Raw genomic sequence first — 16,992 nt, forward strand, 5'->3', positions numbered from 1 at the left:
CAACCACAAAGGATGAACAGGTACTTTCAGGCTTTAAATACATACCTTACTTAGACCAAAAAAAGAAAAAAAAAGAAAAAAAGAAAAAAATCTTTATACTGTGGACCTAAGGGGCGATATTTGTTAACACTAATCAAGCCATATCTTTGAATAAAATGTCTGCTAGCCAGGTGATGATGTAAAAGGGTAAGAGCTAAGTTAAGGCAAAGAGGCTAGTTGAGCAAAGATTTCCATAGCAACTGGCAGGTCAGAGAAAAAACTATCCAGAAGAAAATTTCACAGAAAAACACACTATTCTTGCCCTGTGTACAAATTATATGGGCTAATCAGTGGTATGTGTCAATAACTTATTCAATGTGAGGCCTCAATCGTCACTTACGATATCCAAAATGCAAAAAAAGTTCAGTAGTTTTGAGGCTTATCATATGAATCTATAGGAAAAGTTTAGATTAACTTGACTGCATGGAAAATTTTTTTCTCAGTAAAACAGAGGGAGTGTAATCATTATTTAGCTGTCCCTAATTCCTACCAGAAAACAGGAAACAGTCTCAAATATAGTTAGCATCCACTGTGTAGACCTTCACCTTGGTAGTGACAAGTTGCGTTGCCAAAAATCATTATTCTTCTCTTGGAGGCATCAGGTCAGAAAACACACCCATTTTTTGCACAATTACTGCGAGCCCTGCGGCCTGCCCTCTCCCTGCACCTCCTCTCCTTGAGTCTGTTAGCCCTCATGGTTACTGCCCTCCCAGCCCCTAGCTTTTATTCTCAGTTCTGCTGCCTCCTGAGTAGCTGCAGAACCTCGAGATGTTTCCTATACTCTCAGCCTCAATTTCCTGCTCTACACAATGAGATTCTTACTGTGGTTTTAAAGGAGAGGAGATGGATGGCTATTCAGCGATGTGCCTAATAAATAACAGTATTCAATAACTGTTCACTTCCTTCCTTATCCTCTGCTCTATTTGGGCGGTATTTCCCAAACTCATGAGTTTAAAATATCAATACAAGTGAAATTAAGTCTATGTATCTCAAAGTTAATATTGTGTGCTCTTTATACAGCTTTAAGTAGCGATTTATTGATTGCTTTTTTTATACAGAAATAAACTTTTCATTTTAGAGTAATTTTAGATTTACAGAAAAGTTGTGAAGACGGTACGGAGTCCTGGTATATCCCTCACCCAATTTCCCTGTTGTTAACATCTTATATCACCATTTATCACAATTAAGAAGTCAATATTGGTACATTACTATGAACTAAACTCAATATTTTATTAGGATTTTCCTACTTTTTTCCTAATGTCCTTTTTCAATCCTAAGAAATCACATTATATTTAGCTTTCTGACTCCTTAGCTTCCTCTGGTCTATGGCAGTTTCCCAGACTTTCCTTGTTTTTCATAACCTTGACAGTTTTGAGGAATACTTGTCAGACTTTTTTGTAGAGTGTCCCTCAATTTGTGTTGGTCTGATGTTTTTCCTATGGTTAGATTGGGGTTATGGGTTGTGGGGAGGAAGACAATGGAGATGAAGTGCTATCTATTCTCACTACATCTTATCAAGGGTACATGCTATCAAGCTGACATTACTGCTGATGTCAACCTTATCATTGGCCAAGGTTATGTTTGCTAAGCTTCTGCCCTATAAAGTTACTTTTCTCTTCCTTTTCATATACTACTCTCTTCCTTTTCATTTACTACTCTCCAAGCATAGCCTATGCTTACGGGGGGGATGACAATGGGATTTAAGCTCTGTTTCCTTGATTGGGTGAAGTATCAACATAAATTATTTGAAAATTATAGATTTTTAAAGGAAATCCTTGGCATCGAAAAGACTAAAGGCAGGTGGCATGTTTTCCCCAAAGTACGCTATAATAGCTCCCTCAAAATGTGCTATCCCTCTTGAATAAGAGGGATATTTAGCCACTATCTGGGCTTGGAAATATTATTTAGCCACCATCTGGGCTTGGAAACGGTGAGAGTATCCAGAGACAGTCATTTTCAGTAAGAGAACTTGTAACAATAAGAAGTTGGTGGTGGGTACAGGAAGGGTAGAGAGTGGTGCAGTTATACCTTGTAGTTATCACATCTAGAATATTTTTCCCCCCAGAAAAGTATTACTGTTACAAACTGAGGTACAAAATGTTGAGGGAGGCCTAGAAGTAAGGAGGTCCATCTTGGCACTAGATAATACCAGACCTTTATTTTCCCCAAACACTCTGAATTCTTTCCCACTTTTAGGCCGTTTGCTTCCTGGCTGTCATCCAGTGATACTAAAATCACTTTGTCTATCTCCACTAAAGAGTTTAATCCACAGAGGGAAAGGGGCAGGCAAAAACTAAGAGAGAATCTCCTGGGACTCACAACAAATTGTACTACTGAATTGACTGCCAAGGAAACATAGCCACAGTGATAAAGCTCTAACCAAAGGGCAGTCCTATGAACCACGAGACAGCAGAATCAACGTCATGTTCAAAGCCCAACATACTGCTTCCTTTCCATAGACATTTGACATTTGGGGGGATGGTTACTATGAAAATGCAAACACAAAATTGGAAAGAGATGAATATTCTCAAAATTCCAATATTCCTACTGGAAGAAGACAAAAATGCAGAATAATGCAATAAAAAGCCTGGATAGAGTTAAAACTTTGCAAAAAAGCCTTACATGGTGATGCCAAAAGGGCGCCTACCAGGGGCTCTGGCAGCCTTGCCATCAATTCTCTGAGAAAGGCTCTAACTGATCTCCCGTCTCTTGGTTCAGGGTATGGAAGGAAGGAATGACATGTGACAAGTCCCCAAGAGCCTTACTAGGCATTGAAGGAAAGTGAAAGCAACTAGAGTTGTGGCTTAGCATAGCACGTACTTGATAAAATATTTGATCGCTCGACTCAGAATCCAATTACTGTTCCTTTTTGACACATGATGCTTCTTGGACAGGCAATATGGAAGGGCGGCTAAGTGCAATGTCTCTAGAGGCAGAATGCCTGCTTGGGGATCTCTGGTTCACCTTTTTACTGATGGGTGGACACTGGGCAGATCACTTAATGTCTTCCTGCCTTCTTTCCTAGTCATGAAATGGGCACTGTAACTGTTACCATGCCAAAGATCACAGTGACAATTAAATGAGTGAAACACATAAAGACAGTAGAACTGTGCCTGAAATATGGTAGGAGCTCCATAAGTACCGACTGTTGTCACTTTAAACAAGAATAATAAAATATTTTCCACTCAGAGTAGGAGTTCCAGCACCCCTCACGGACAATTCTAATACTCTTGGGAACTATCAAATGATAAGACAAACAATAAGGAGATGTGGCACTTCCAAAAATTATAATTTGGTGTCGTAGTATTTTTATCACTTAAATTTTAAAACTGAGTAGACTTTCATTTGTCATACATGGGCAAAGGATAGTTATTACCACAGATTGTTGGCAAAAGTAGACTGTCAATCCTCCAAGTGTTTTATGTCATATAAGGCCTAATTTCAAATGAGCTTTAAAAGTTTTGTATATTTTGTCTTACAGCTGTCCATAAATTTTCTAATTTAATTTCTCACATAAGATCAATTGGCAGGATAATTAGGTAATCAACAGCATATAAATAATATTAAATATCAATTCTCTCTTAACCATAGTAAGGAATTTAGAACATCATTATATTTTCTCAAGTCTAAGAAACATCAATTTTAAGTGTGCCTTCTGTCTCATAGAAATTTACGGAGAAATTAATGGAAATTTGTTTCATTTCCCATCTGATTCTTTTATCCTGGTTTCTGATAATTAACCCTTTCCCCATAAGTAACTTTTTTAATGGGAGCCAGTGAAATGTGTCAAATAGTAGAAGGTAGACTTCCTCTTTGTTGCCCTAGAGTAAGAATGAAGATCAAGGAGAGAGAGAGTTTTTACAAATTAATAGATTTGACTTAACATTAGAATCATTCTATAATAAAGAGTGGTTCAAAAACAGAGAAGGCCAGGGGTGCCTGGATGGCTCAGTCAGTTAAGCATCTGGCTCTCAGATTTGGCTCAGGTCGTATCTCAGTTTTGTGGATTCGAGCCCTGCATCGGGCTCTGTGGATTCTGTCTCCCTCTCTCTCTCTCTACCCTTCCCCCTTTTACTGTCTCTCTCAAAATAAGTAACCTTAAAAAAAACTTTATTTTTTTTAAATACAATTTATTGTCAAATTGGTTTCCATACAACACTCAGTGCTCATCCCAACAAGTGCCCTCCTCCCTGCCCATTACCCACTTTCCCCTCTCCCCCACCCCCATCTACCCTTGATTTGTTCTCAGTCCTTAAGAGTCTCTTATGATTTGCCTCCCTCCCTCTCTGTAACTTTCCCCCCCCTTTCCTTCCCCCATGGTCTTCTGTAAAGTTTCTCAAGATCCACATATGAGTGAAAACATATGATATCTGTCCTTCTCTGACTGACTTATTTCACTTAACATAATACCCTCCAGTTCCATCACGTTGCTGCAAATGGCCAGCTTTCAATATTTCTCATTGCCAGGTAGTATTCCATTATGTATATAAACCACATCTTCTTTACCCATTCATCAGTTGATGGACATTTGGGCTCTTTCCATAATTTGGCTATTGTTGAAAGTGCTGCTATAAACATTGGGGTACAAGTGCCCCTATACATCAGCACTCCTGTATCCTTTGGGTAGATCCCTAGCAGTGTTATTGCTGGGTCATAGGGTAGTTCTATTTTTAATTTTTTTGAGGAATCTCCATACTGTTTTCCACAGTGGCTGCCCCAGTTTGCACTCCTACCAACAGTGCAAGAGGGTTCCCATTTCTCCATATCCTCGCCAGCATCTATAGTCTCCTGATTTGTTCCTTTTAGCCACTCTGACCAGCATGAGGCAATATCTCAAAAAAAAAAAAAAACAACTTTGAAAAAACAGAGAAGGCCATCTTTAAGATGGTGAGTGCATCCCACAGAAATTATTCAGAAAGACTCCAGGATGTGCTTCTCTTAAGGATGTGTTAGGAATCAGTCTAGTGGATGTCTAATACCTCTTACAAACTCATTATTAAATTATTAAAGGTTAATAAACATGTGGGGAAAAAAGTTCACTCTCACAAATAATCAAAACATTCAATTTAAACCAATGATGAGATCTCACGGCAACAGTTTTAAGACAATGACCACACGCAGTGTTGGTTCACAGGTGGCAGTTACTATACACCATCTACACTGCTCCTGGAGGAACCCACACATCTCAGAACAGCCATTTAGCAAGAGGACCCAAAGGCCTTTGCAACTTTGGTCTCAGCAACTTCATTTCAAAGAATTTATTCTAATGATGAATTCAGTTGGGTATTCTAACACGTATGCATGAAAGCGTTTGAAGAAATGTTTCCCTGGTTAAAGTTTGTTAACAATCTAAGTGTTCAAAAAAAAAAAAATGGTTACAAAACTAGATAATAAGTTCCTAGGGAGTCATGGCGAATGTTGATGTCTGTGGACGCTCCTATTAATTCATACAGAAATGTAATCACTGTGGATTTTTTTTTTTATTATTTAAAACAACTTTTTAAAAATGTTTATTCCTGTTTGAGAGAGAGTGTGAGCAGGGGAGGGGCAGAGACGGCAGAGAGACAGAATCCGAAGCAGGCTCCAGGCTCCGAGCTGTCAGCACAGAGCCTGATGTGGGGCTCGAACTCATGAGCCGTGAGATCATGACCTGAGCCAAAGTTCGATGCTCAACCAACTGACCCACCCCAGAGCCCCTTCACTGTGGATTTTTTGAATGATAAAGCAGGTTATAAGCTAGGTATGCTAGTCTCCAGTTTCATAAAATGTGCCTTTATTTATTTGTTTACATGCCTGGAGCTAGAAATGCCTAAGTGCCAGCAACAGTTTTGTTACAGGTAATTTTTTATCTTTTTCCTTTGTGCTTATTTGTACATCCAAAATTTCTCCTAAAGGACATGCATTATTTTTGTAATAAAGAAATATTCTAAAGTTATATTGTCTGAATTCTTCATTTTGTCTATAACTTTTCTAGGTAAGAATATTCTGTGTGGGTCCAGAAATCAAACATGCGTTAATTAAGAAAAAATGCATGTCTGCTGTGGTTTTTGTTCCCTATTTTATCCTTTCATTTCTTTCCTTCTTTCCTTCTTTTCTGAATCTAAGGAAGGAAAAATTCCATTTCTCTGCATTAACTGTTAACATTAGGAATTTCTATTAGTCTCTTAAATTCTATATTCATCTTTATCTCCCCAGGACTTAAATTGAAAATGACATTTTACCACCTACCTACTTCTCACACATAATATTATACAATACCTTAAGTGTTATGGAAACCTGCTATTTATGCATAAACCAGAAGATAATACATGCCAAGATTTTTCTCCTGGAGACAGGATCTTAGGAGTTAAGATGAGAATGTAGCTTTAAAGCATCTGATTTTTCCCTTTATTTTTCCTGCTTCTCCCATTTTCTATTGGCTTTTCCTTTTTGCATCTCCATTTTTCTTACCGTCTCCCCTCCATCTGAACATACCCCCACCTGCCTACGGACTCACGGGATGTGCTCTTTCTCTCCTTAGTTCTCGTAAATTCTCTCGCCTATTTTTAAAAAAATAGTTTTGCATATGATAAGAACTGGCATGATTCCCTCCTTGCATTTACTAATCTTTTGAGGAATAAGGCATGTTCTTCAGAATAATATTCCCTTAAGGAGAATACAACCTGCAATCTCTTTAGTATTGGATGGAGGCCACAGAGGACATTTTCCAGTTGCCAATTACATCGCACTTGTATGTTTTCCATGGAGGATCCCTGGTTGTGCTCTTGGGAGAAGTGAAGGACACCTGCCAATTCTGAGGATATGTTTTTAGCCCTTTTCTTTCAATTAGTTCAAGAGCTCCAAAGTGACTTTATTCTGTACTATCTCCTTACAATAAAGTCTTAAACTTGTTTGAATCAAGTCATCTGACTTAGAGCAGAAATTTTAAAAATCTCGGGTATTTTTTACATACTGTCATTAGAAAAGATGAAGTAGAATAGAGGTAGCTCTGCTTTTTACTGCTGACAACTTCTAAGGAAAACTTGAATTAAGGAAAAAAGAAGAATTGAGTGTGTCAATAGGAATAGAAAATTCGAACATTAGCTGAAATACTCTTAAAAAAGAATGTGTTCTAACAGTTGCCTTCACTCTGCTAGGAGTGTGACAGGAAGAGAAACAATGATCTATCTGTGTTACCCTGGGGTAACTTTATTTCCTTATCTGTAAAATTGTGTTGGGTGGCTGGGTGAGGGCATTTTTATCGTGTCTAAAATCTTTCTATTCCCAGCATTCTATTATTGTACAGGATTGGTCATGCTATATTTCTAAATTGAAAAGATCCTTCTGCCTGAAAGTAAAATGCCACTTGACATTTCAGCAAACCATAATTCAAGGAAATGGAAGAACAAATACCAAAGTGTAATTTAGTGTAACAGGATGTTTAAGGGGATTTTTTTTCCCCTTCTCTCTCCCTGTCCACCGAGGTCCAAAACGTCTGAAAGCAAAATAATTAATTAGTTAAGAGGCAAAAAGTATTCTCATCTTCCAGAGTGAGGTGATAGATTTCTGGGGCAGAACAAGGAGATAGCTCTGAAACCAACCTGCTGACACCCAGGCCAGCCACCACTCTAGGATATAAATAGACCAAAGATGCCGGAAAGAGAGGAGCATTGTAGGTATGCACTGATCCAGCTCCCCTGGGGCAGGAGGGAAGCTTCCCCTTCAGTTCTAGTTTCGCCTCCCATGGACCAGTCAAAAAGTCTAGTGTATGCCCTCTGGGGTAACCATTAGAGAGACAGAATGGATCAGTGGCTCATTAATACCTGCAAAAGTCTACAGGCAAAAAGCTGCGGCTGAAGCAACCCATGTGAACAAGGAAAGAAGGGGCAGCCAGGGAGCCGTGGGTGTGGCAACAAGGTGTGAGCTTCCTATGGGCCAAGCTCAAGTTGACTCTGGAGAAGTGGGGCAAGTGGGGAGGCCTGCCATTGTGAGAGACTGTAACAGAAAAACACTGGATATGTATTACCGAAAGTAACCCCAGTTAGTGGGGCTAGGCCATAAGAGATTGGCCAAAGAACGCGCTGATTTGGAAATAGGCAATGCAGAGGTACCTGAGAATAGTCATTAAAGAACCTCCCACCCAAACTCTTTAATGCAAACTATGTAATTTACTAATCATAAAGTATCAATATTGGTGCATAAGTTGTAACAGACAAACCACACTAATGTGGGATGGGAGTAGAGAATGTACTCTCTATACTTTCTGTGCAGTTTTTCTATAAACCCCCCAAAGGTAATATGCACATGGTAAAAATTTTGCTTTCATCTGTATCAAAGAAAATACAATGAATAAAATCAGCCTTTCAAAAACAATAGTTTTTGAGTCTGAAAGATGGAATTACGAGGGCATGGGTTAGCAACAGTGTAGGAGACAAAAGAAATCAGTAAAACTCCCTGGCATTAGAGAGTAAGAGGAATGTGTAAGAATGGGATCTAGCAGAGCGGGGTGAAGAGAAGAAAAGGCTGAACAAATGAAGAAAAGGCAAGAGTTAAAAGGAGAGTCATATCTAAGACTCAAAGGTAAGCTCTTTGAACCTCTGTCATATAAACCCCTGTACATGTTACCAAATCCAGGAGCAAATCTGACATACATTTTGAGATAGATACGTACATACATACACACATACGGTGTATCGTTTTTGGGGAAAAGGGCTAATTTCCACAATTAGATTGATGATGGAGCAGAAACAGAAGACTAGAAGATCCTGAATAGAAATGGAGACAAGAAATCAAACCAGCTATAATCCTGAAAATATAAATTCTCCCCCCACCACACACATCCTTGAAGCAGTCATTGGATATTCCATGTAGAACAGAAGGAAGTTTGGGTCAATCTTACTTAGGTCTTATCTAGACTCCAGTTGGCATCCAGGTGACACTTAAAATTACTTACTTGTATGTGGAGCCATCTTTGTTTTTCTTATCAAGTAGAGAACGTCCTGGTAGGTCTAAACATGATTCCTCCTTAGAAAGTAAAGAAATTTCTCTTACGCTTTCTTCTTGACTCTCACTTTTCATTACATTAGTATCCCTTTTAGGAAGGGAAAAACTGTTTTCAATTTGCCAGTGCTTTTCCTGAAAAAACAGACCATTATTTTATTTTTATGACATTTATTTTTCTTGAACGTTTATGTGCTACACTTATTAACTGAAGTCCTGGGTACACACACAAAAAATTAATGAAGTGTGGTTCTTCAAAGTCATTACAGTTTTATAAGGGAGATGAGGCATATATATGTAACTTTATTTTTTAAATTTATTTATTTAAATTCAAGCTAGTTAACATACAATGTAGTATTGGTTTCAGGAGTAGAACCCAGTGATTCATCTCCTGCATATAATACCCAGTGCTCATCCCAACAAGTGCCCTCCTTAATGCCCATCACCCAGTTAGCCCATCCCCCAACCCAATACCCCTCCAACAACCCTCAGTTTGTTCTCTATTTTAAGTCTCTTATGGTTTGCCTTCCTCTCTGTTTTTATCTTATTTTTCCTTCCCTTCTCCTATGTTCATGTTTGATTTCTTAAATTCCACATATGAGTGAAATCATATGATATTTGTTACACGTAACCTTAATAAATGTAGACGGGACTAAGTGTTGTAAGAAACAAACATTCTCTGAAAAGATAATGAACTACAAAAAAACTGGCATTCCCACTTTAAATTCTTGAATAGCAAGATGTATGCTTACCAAAAAGAAAAACAAAACTTTTACCAAAAAATTACCAGTCAATTTTTCATACAACTGCTTTCTTTGCATCTTCCTAAAAATATCTCAAAAACCAATCAAATTATTGAGCATTTCCTTCCAGAAAATATGTTACATGCTAGTTTTCACAAAATTTGGCTATAAGTCTTAATACGTTTCCACCTAGCAGAAGCTCTCATTGACATTCTATTTTATATTTGAAAAACAGAATCAATTTCCTTGTCTTATGTCAATTCCTATTATATACACCAGAATGCATGATATGTGTGATATGAGGGAATTAGGCATCCCCAGGATATCTGTGTGGCCTATAAACTGATAACTTGTCAGCAGATATTGCATAGTAAAATGGCTACAGGGGCCGGGAAGATAATGCCAATGAATGAATCAAGCCTCATATAAGGTGATAAGTAGCAAATGAAGTTCAGCCCCAGTGCTCATCATCAATGGGAAAAGTGGGACGACAGTGAATTACAGAGAACCCATTTTATAGTTACTCTCAGGGACTGACATGTTCTTTTTCAAGAGAAGCAAGAAATCTGGATCTGGTATGAAATCTTTAATTGTTTAAATATGAGCAACCAAGTTGGGCATCCGGGGGCCTCAGTTGGTTAAGCATCCAACTCTTAATTGCAGCTCAGGTCATGATCTCACAAGTTTATGAAATCGAGCCCCGTGCTTGGGATTCTGTCCTTCACGCTCTCTCTCTCTGCCCCTCCCCCATTCATGTACATTCCCTCTCTCTCTCAAAATAAATAAACTTAAAAAAATGAGCAACTAAGTCAAATTTTACACACTGGGTGAATAGTCACAACCAAACTCACTGGCCCCCACAGGACCAGGAGGAGAGGTGCCAATGAGCACATTCTGCCCAATACCACTGCCGTTAGTGTGCAAAGAGGGGCACCGAAGGCATGCATGTGACCCCTAATTTCTTTCGATAATACAATCATCTGACAGTCACCTGGGACAAGTGTATCTCCACAAAAACATCATCCCCACCCCATTTTCCAGTGCTAGAAATAGACATACCACACCTTTACTTTCCAAAATCTAACTTGAAAACCAACCACAGATCCATAGGTACGTTATAAAAGTTATTTACACTTCTGAAAATAATAACTGCATCCATGATATATATTCAATCACCTGGCACTAAATTTTAAATATTTTAATCAGACTGCATGTGACTGGAAAATTAAGTCTTAATGTGGGAAATTAAAGTACATTGTTGTTTTTGTTCCTATTTTTAGAACTGCTAGGCCAGAATTAATTCAACTGAAACACAAATGTAACATTCAAATGTAAGGCAAAAGTCATGACACTGTACACATCAAGTTTGTTTAGCAAAAACTGTTCTAATCATAGTATGTTGACTAATTGGGTCTCTTCTCCTTCTTATCTATGCATTACCATCTGCCTTCCATATCCTTCTGTTCTTTCTCCAAAAGAGTGCCTCTTCTTACACACCATGAGAAGGACATTCAAAACTGCTATTTTCCAGTATCAACTAATTTATTGTCTTCCCTTCCCCCCTCCTCTCTTTTCTTCTCACCCTACCCTTTCCCCTTGGGACTAGCGGCACCTATATTCAAGACAGCTTGATCAAAGTGAGCTCTCAAGGGAAAACAAAACAAAACAAAACACAAAAACAACAATGACCAAAAAAAAAAAAAAAAACTCAAGCAGAAGAGACCAGGAAATCCAGCTGTCCCCAAGTCTGCCAGCCTTTACTTTCTAGGACTATCCCAGCTCTGGTGGCTCTTTTTCCTGTCTTGAACATAAGGAAAATACCGAACTATTTTTACACGGGCTTTTTGAGGCTAAAATCCTTCAAAATACAAAGACTTTATAAAACAGCTAAGGACAAAAATCAAAGGCATAAAAATGAACAATTTTACTAGCACATGCTTCTTCACCAAAATAAAATTTAGCCACAGATTCTGTTTGGTGGGCACAATATGGCACCCACACCTAGAATGGGCCTATTTCTTGCTTCAGCCCCATCTAAAGAACTACACTCCAGGTATCAGCCACTTGAGGACGCTTTGTTTCTTTACCTGTTGTTCTAACCTCTACCTCATCTCTCCGGAGCCCATGAGGCATGGCATACAGCAATTCAGCACTGCATTAACTTCCTCACTTACAGAAGCATCTTTCCAACTCATTTTGTGCTCAGAATGCCAGCTGTGCTCCTCTGTCTCACTTACCACACACCTACACACAATACCCATTTGAGTTCCCACTCAGATGCTCTTTTTCCTGACTGGGGAAAGTCTAGCACTTGCCTTGGGTACAGGGCAGAAGACACTCTACAGCTCTTGAGTGTTACCTTGGGGCTCCCATATTACCCAGCCAAATATGGGCCCACCATCCCAGATTATTTTCTGATTTACCATCACCCTTTGTGTCCCATAGGGTTGGATAAAATTCTTTTGGGACAGGTTGACATCATCAAACTGATTGAAAAACAGAGCAGCAACATATTTTGTCTTCCAGCATGAAGATAGTTGCTGTGTTCTCATGGCATGAGTGGCAATGGGGGCTGCAGGATAGAACCCAGGCAGTGAGCCAGACAGAAATAAAGGTTTCAGCCTGACCTCACGTCACCATGCTTCAATAGTACTGGTTGAAACAGGTCTGGGGCGCCTGGGCGGCTCAGTCAGTTGAGCATCTGACTTCAGCTCAGGTCACGATCTCACGGACTGTGAGTTCAAGCCCCGCGTTGGGCTGTGTGCTGACAGCTCAGAGCCTGGAGCCTGCTTCGGAGTCTGTGTGTGTGTCTCTCTCTCTCTGCCCCTCCCCCACTCATGCTCTGTCTCTGTCTCTGTCTCTGTCTCTCTCTCTCTCTCTCTGTCAAAAATAAATAAACATTTAAAAAAATTAAAAAAAAAAAGAAACAGGTCTGTAATTTTGTACCCCAAATCACAAAGAAAACACGAACAGAGTTCCCATGAAAATAAATGGAAAGGATAAAAGAAATGTGAGACAATTAATATTTCCTTTCTACCATCCCCGCAACTTCCATTTCTCTTAGTAGGCAGGTATACATGAGAGCTTAGTTTCATAGGAGGAAGAGGTTAAAACCATGAGCTCTGAAATGAGCCAGCTTGAGTTAAAAGCCAAATTCTACTACTTATTAGCCTCTGTGGGCTCAGGAGATTTATTGAAACTCTGTACCTGTTTTCCCATTTGTAAAATGGGAATCATGAGAGCTCCTCCCTCATTGGATGAGCAATTATAATTACATGAGATAATTCATGGGAGACCTAGAACAAGACCTCACTCACATAGGAAAAACTCAGCAAATGTTCGCTATTGTTATTTTGACAGGAGGAAATCAGACATAGAATAAGAAGGTTTGTTTTTTTCTAAAATTTTCCATATTTCATTATTACCTTGATTATTAATTGACATTGTCTTCTATCTGTTTAAGAACAACATGGTAATTTTTTCTACATTGTATTTTTACTAAGCATTGAAATGGAAGAACTTCATTTATTTTAGAGGAGAAACTTTTCTCAGCAATCCTGGAACATTTTGAGCTGTATACAGCCACCATCTTTCCATGTCTCCAGAGTCTTCCACTTGATGGAACTGTCATGGTTACTGGTAAACAGGACAAGAGACGCCTGGAGCTACAGCTCTAGAAATGGAAGTCAGTTCTTTCATGGCTAATGAATATTAACAGCCGATGAGATTCAAATAGAAATCAGCCCAACTTCATACTACATGTCACGTAAATACTAGAATAACAAAGAAGCAATATTTCTACCTGACCAAAGATCCAGACAGGAGCACCGAAGACGTCAGTCACACAAATGCTGCAGTCTGCAGAGGAGGAGATAATCAGTAGGCGGCCGCCCGGCTTACACATCTCTAAGGAACTTATCCGGGCTTCATGAGGTCGGAATGATCTTATCAGAGTTGGGGCCTGTGTGATTTTGCTCTTACTGGAATTAAGACAGTACTCCTGAATAAAAAGAAATGCCAGCATTCTAAAAAGTCCAAATATTAAATTCTTCCAGTGACATAACACTTTTTCTTAAAACATCTGATACGGAAATGAAAAAAAAGGACACTTGGGAATAATAATCTATTCTCCAAATGCAAAAGAATAGTTCATGATAAAGAGTTCAGAAAAATGGTATTAAGTTTCAAAAAAAAAAAAGTTTCTAACCGATTTGCCTAACTCGAGACATTGAAAGAAAGGAAGAAAGAAAGAATGACAAGAAGAAAAAGTGAACAGGGAAGTCAGTTATTTGATAGAGATGAACTTTATCATGTGTATATAGATGTGTATTGTACAATTGTACAATTTTATGCAATTGTACGATTTTATAATATTATTAGAAAATTCAGCAGTTTATCAGTGACAGAAAAATCCCAAACCAATTCAAGAGGACAATAATGTTGGATGAAGGGCCAGTACTCTTTCTAAATGAGGTTTACAATCTCATTTCAAATAAGGTACGTCCTAATTATTTATGCTCAAACAATGCTGCAGTACCTGACAATACCGCGTTTCTGAATTCGGTGACTGACTTGACAACATATTAGCAGAAGATTTTCAATATTGAGAAAAATCTAGTTTTCTCCAAACATCATGGAAGAAATTTCTCTGCTTAAAGCATGTAAATGTTTCCATTAAAATACTCAGGCTGATCATGTCTTCCCTTACCCAGGACACAGACAAAACCGAACTCATAGTTGTCTGCCGTCAAAGGCAATCGAAAATAATAAACATGAGAATTCTTTCAATTTACCTCTATATTCCAGATTTTCAACTGTCCATCCAGATCTCCTGTGGCAAGGTATTGGTTTGACTTATCAGTAGACATAATAATGGATCCAACTCCACCATGAGCCAAAAATTCAGCCAGAAGTTGCTTCTTAAATGTGTCCCAGAACCTGACATAGCCAGAACCTCCACATGAGACCAGGTTAGCTCCTCCTAACATATAAGAGAACACCTAATTAGGAAAATGTGACAACAAACACCAGAGAAAAAATATCTTCAGTGGCTCACCCTGTGGGAAGCATAAGGATGTTGGAGAGGTAGGCAGCCCTGATACCAATTTCCAGCACTTTCACTCTCTCAAATATAAAATGGACATAATCCTATGGTACCCTTACTGGTTTGGGTGGAGTATTAAATGAGATAGGAAAGGCAAGATGATCCATTACATTGAGTTCCTTTTCCTCCATTCATTATTTCGATAAAACTGGGTTTTTAAAGCTAGATAGACTTCATTTGTTACTCCAAATAAATTTACAAAGATGTTATAATACTCCAGTTACATAAACTCATCTTTCTTAATAACCCAGCGGACACATATATCAAACAAGGAAAATTCCTCCTGCACAGAGCTGGATGCATATATTTAGTTAGAGCAGCATAGTTATTAATTACTCTATGTGGCATCATGCTTAGGATTCTATTTATGAGCTTGTTTTTCATTTTTCATCAAGAATTCATTAGAACCCCTTATGGAATACTCTTTTGGTTCACAGGCCTAGAACTAACCTTTTCATTTTCTATTTTCATATGCCTTGTAGAAGCACTCTACCTAAATTATTCTTCTGTGGCAAAGTTCCTATTATTATTTGATAAATCTGTAGATGACTTTCAATTTACTTCACAAATGTACTGCCGATTAACAATCATATCTGTTTAAGGTAGAAATAATGGCGTGTAGCCGCTTCAGTGGAAACAATTTGGGAATACTGATAACATTAAGAAGAATTAGTGTTGAGGAAATGAGAGCAATTTCAGGATAATAGTTCATTTTGTGACTATAAGTGAGTTCTAGAAAATAGAGAGTGTTAGAATCTAACCATGTCAAAGTCTATCCTGAATACTCCGCCAGGTGTCTAAAATTCTATAAGGATATACCTTTATTGATTTTTTTAATGGTGCAAATTTTTATATGCAAATCATGCATATTTCCTAGTTGCAAACTGAATATGGGAAAATAAATATGGAAAACACAGCTCAGATATGTTCATTTTTTCAAACATATAATACCTATATGTCTAGATACCTAACATTATTAAATGTATTTGCCTACTATTACGAAAAAAGATAAATTTTAGATAAAAGGTAAAAAGGATGCATTATTCTCAAAAGCAGATTTTTATTTGGGGAAGATGTAGGCTGTGTCAACACTATGCTAACATAGGCACTGAAAACAAGGTGGAAATTAAGCAAATGGTTATTTCATTTACATAATATCAAACAATTACAGTAAGTGATATGATGGCAACAGTCTTAGCATACAGCTCAGCAACAGCTCTATCCTAAGTACTCTGGAATCTATCCTAAAAACCAGGACTCTGACTTATTCTGGAAAGTAGGCCTAACTGGTAATGATACCCAAAGCATTAACAAAAAAAAAAAAAAAAAAAAAAAATTAAGAAAAAAGCAAGCAGCTCTCTTGACCTAGGATCAGCAGTTATTTCAAATTCTGCTATTGCCCTAATCTCCAAGATTCCTACTATTTTCTCCTAGCCCATTTTGATACTAGGTGCCAGCAAAGTCTCAGACTCTATCCTTCTGGCACATGTAGACCTGAGCCTTGGCTCATATATTTGAAGCATATTTCTTGCTGTACCCTCTACCCTCCCAGACTTCCTTAAGCCATGGCTAAAACAGTAATTCTGATTGTCACCCATATCTAATTGTTTGCCAGAGTTTTCCCACTCTGCTCCTGACCTATACAGCACTGTATAAATCAAACGTCGGGTGTAGTCTGGTTCCTGCTCCTGGATCCTTCCTCCTGAACCCTGACCTTGTTTGCTGTGGCCTGTGACCTCCCATGACCCAGCACTGATTATTAGCTACACAAAGTCAAGCTCTATAGGACCTAGATAGGAATAAACTGTCTTCATTGCTCCCTTTTCCAATGGTTTACAAATATATCCATGTACGATCAAACTCGAAATATATATTTTACCTGTCTGTGCAGTGTTTTTTCTTGCTTCAAGGATGCAAAGCCTCACAACAGCATTATTGTATGTGGTGTTTGTCTCAAAGGAGCAGGGTCCCAGGGTAGCCTGGTTTGCACTGGGGCAGGCAGAGTGGCTCCTCCCAGCACTGAGAAGCTTCTGAGGCTCTGTATCTGTGATGGATACAAAGCTAGGTGTCTTCACGAGGAGAATCTGCTCTTCAAACAGATGCATATGCAAAACAAGAGGCCCGCCT

At 38.5% G+C, this 16,992-nt stretch overlaps 1 protein-coding gene across 2 annotated transcripts in view; it reads right to left on the reverse strand.

The window, feature by feature from the left end:
• Window positions 1–16,992, reverse strand: part of WDR49 (WD repeat domain 49) — a 139,353-nt gene that overhangs the window by 22,513 nt on the left and 99,848 nt on the right. For both annotated transcript variants that reach the window (XM_047100106.1, XM_047100105.1), the window contains 4 exons: window positions 16,745–16,909; window positions 14,555–14,742; window positions 13,564–13,761; window positions 8,972–9,153 (listed from right to left, as the gene is read on the reverse strand). In XM_047100106.1, the coding sequence (XP_046956062.1) occupies window positions 8,972–9,153; window positions 13,564–13,761; window positions 14,555–14,742; window positions 16,745–16,909 (733 nt within the window). The remainder of the gene's footprint in view (window positions 1–8,971; window positions 9,154–13,563; window positions 13,762–14,554; window positions 14,743–16,744; window positions 16,910–16,992) is intronic.

Source organism: Lynx rufus, unplaced genomic scaffold (genome assembly GCF_022079265.1).
Source record: "Lynx rufus isolate CCGP_SWC_20201006 ecotype Redwood Valley unplaced genomic scaffold, mLynRuf1.p SCAF_5, whole genome shotgun sequence".
NCBI classification, from domain to species: Eukaryota; Metazoa; Chordata; class Mammalia; order Carnivora; family Felidae; genus Lynx; species Lynx rufus.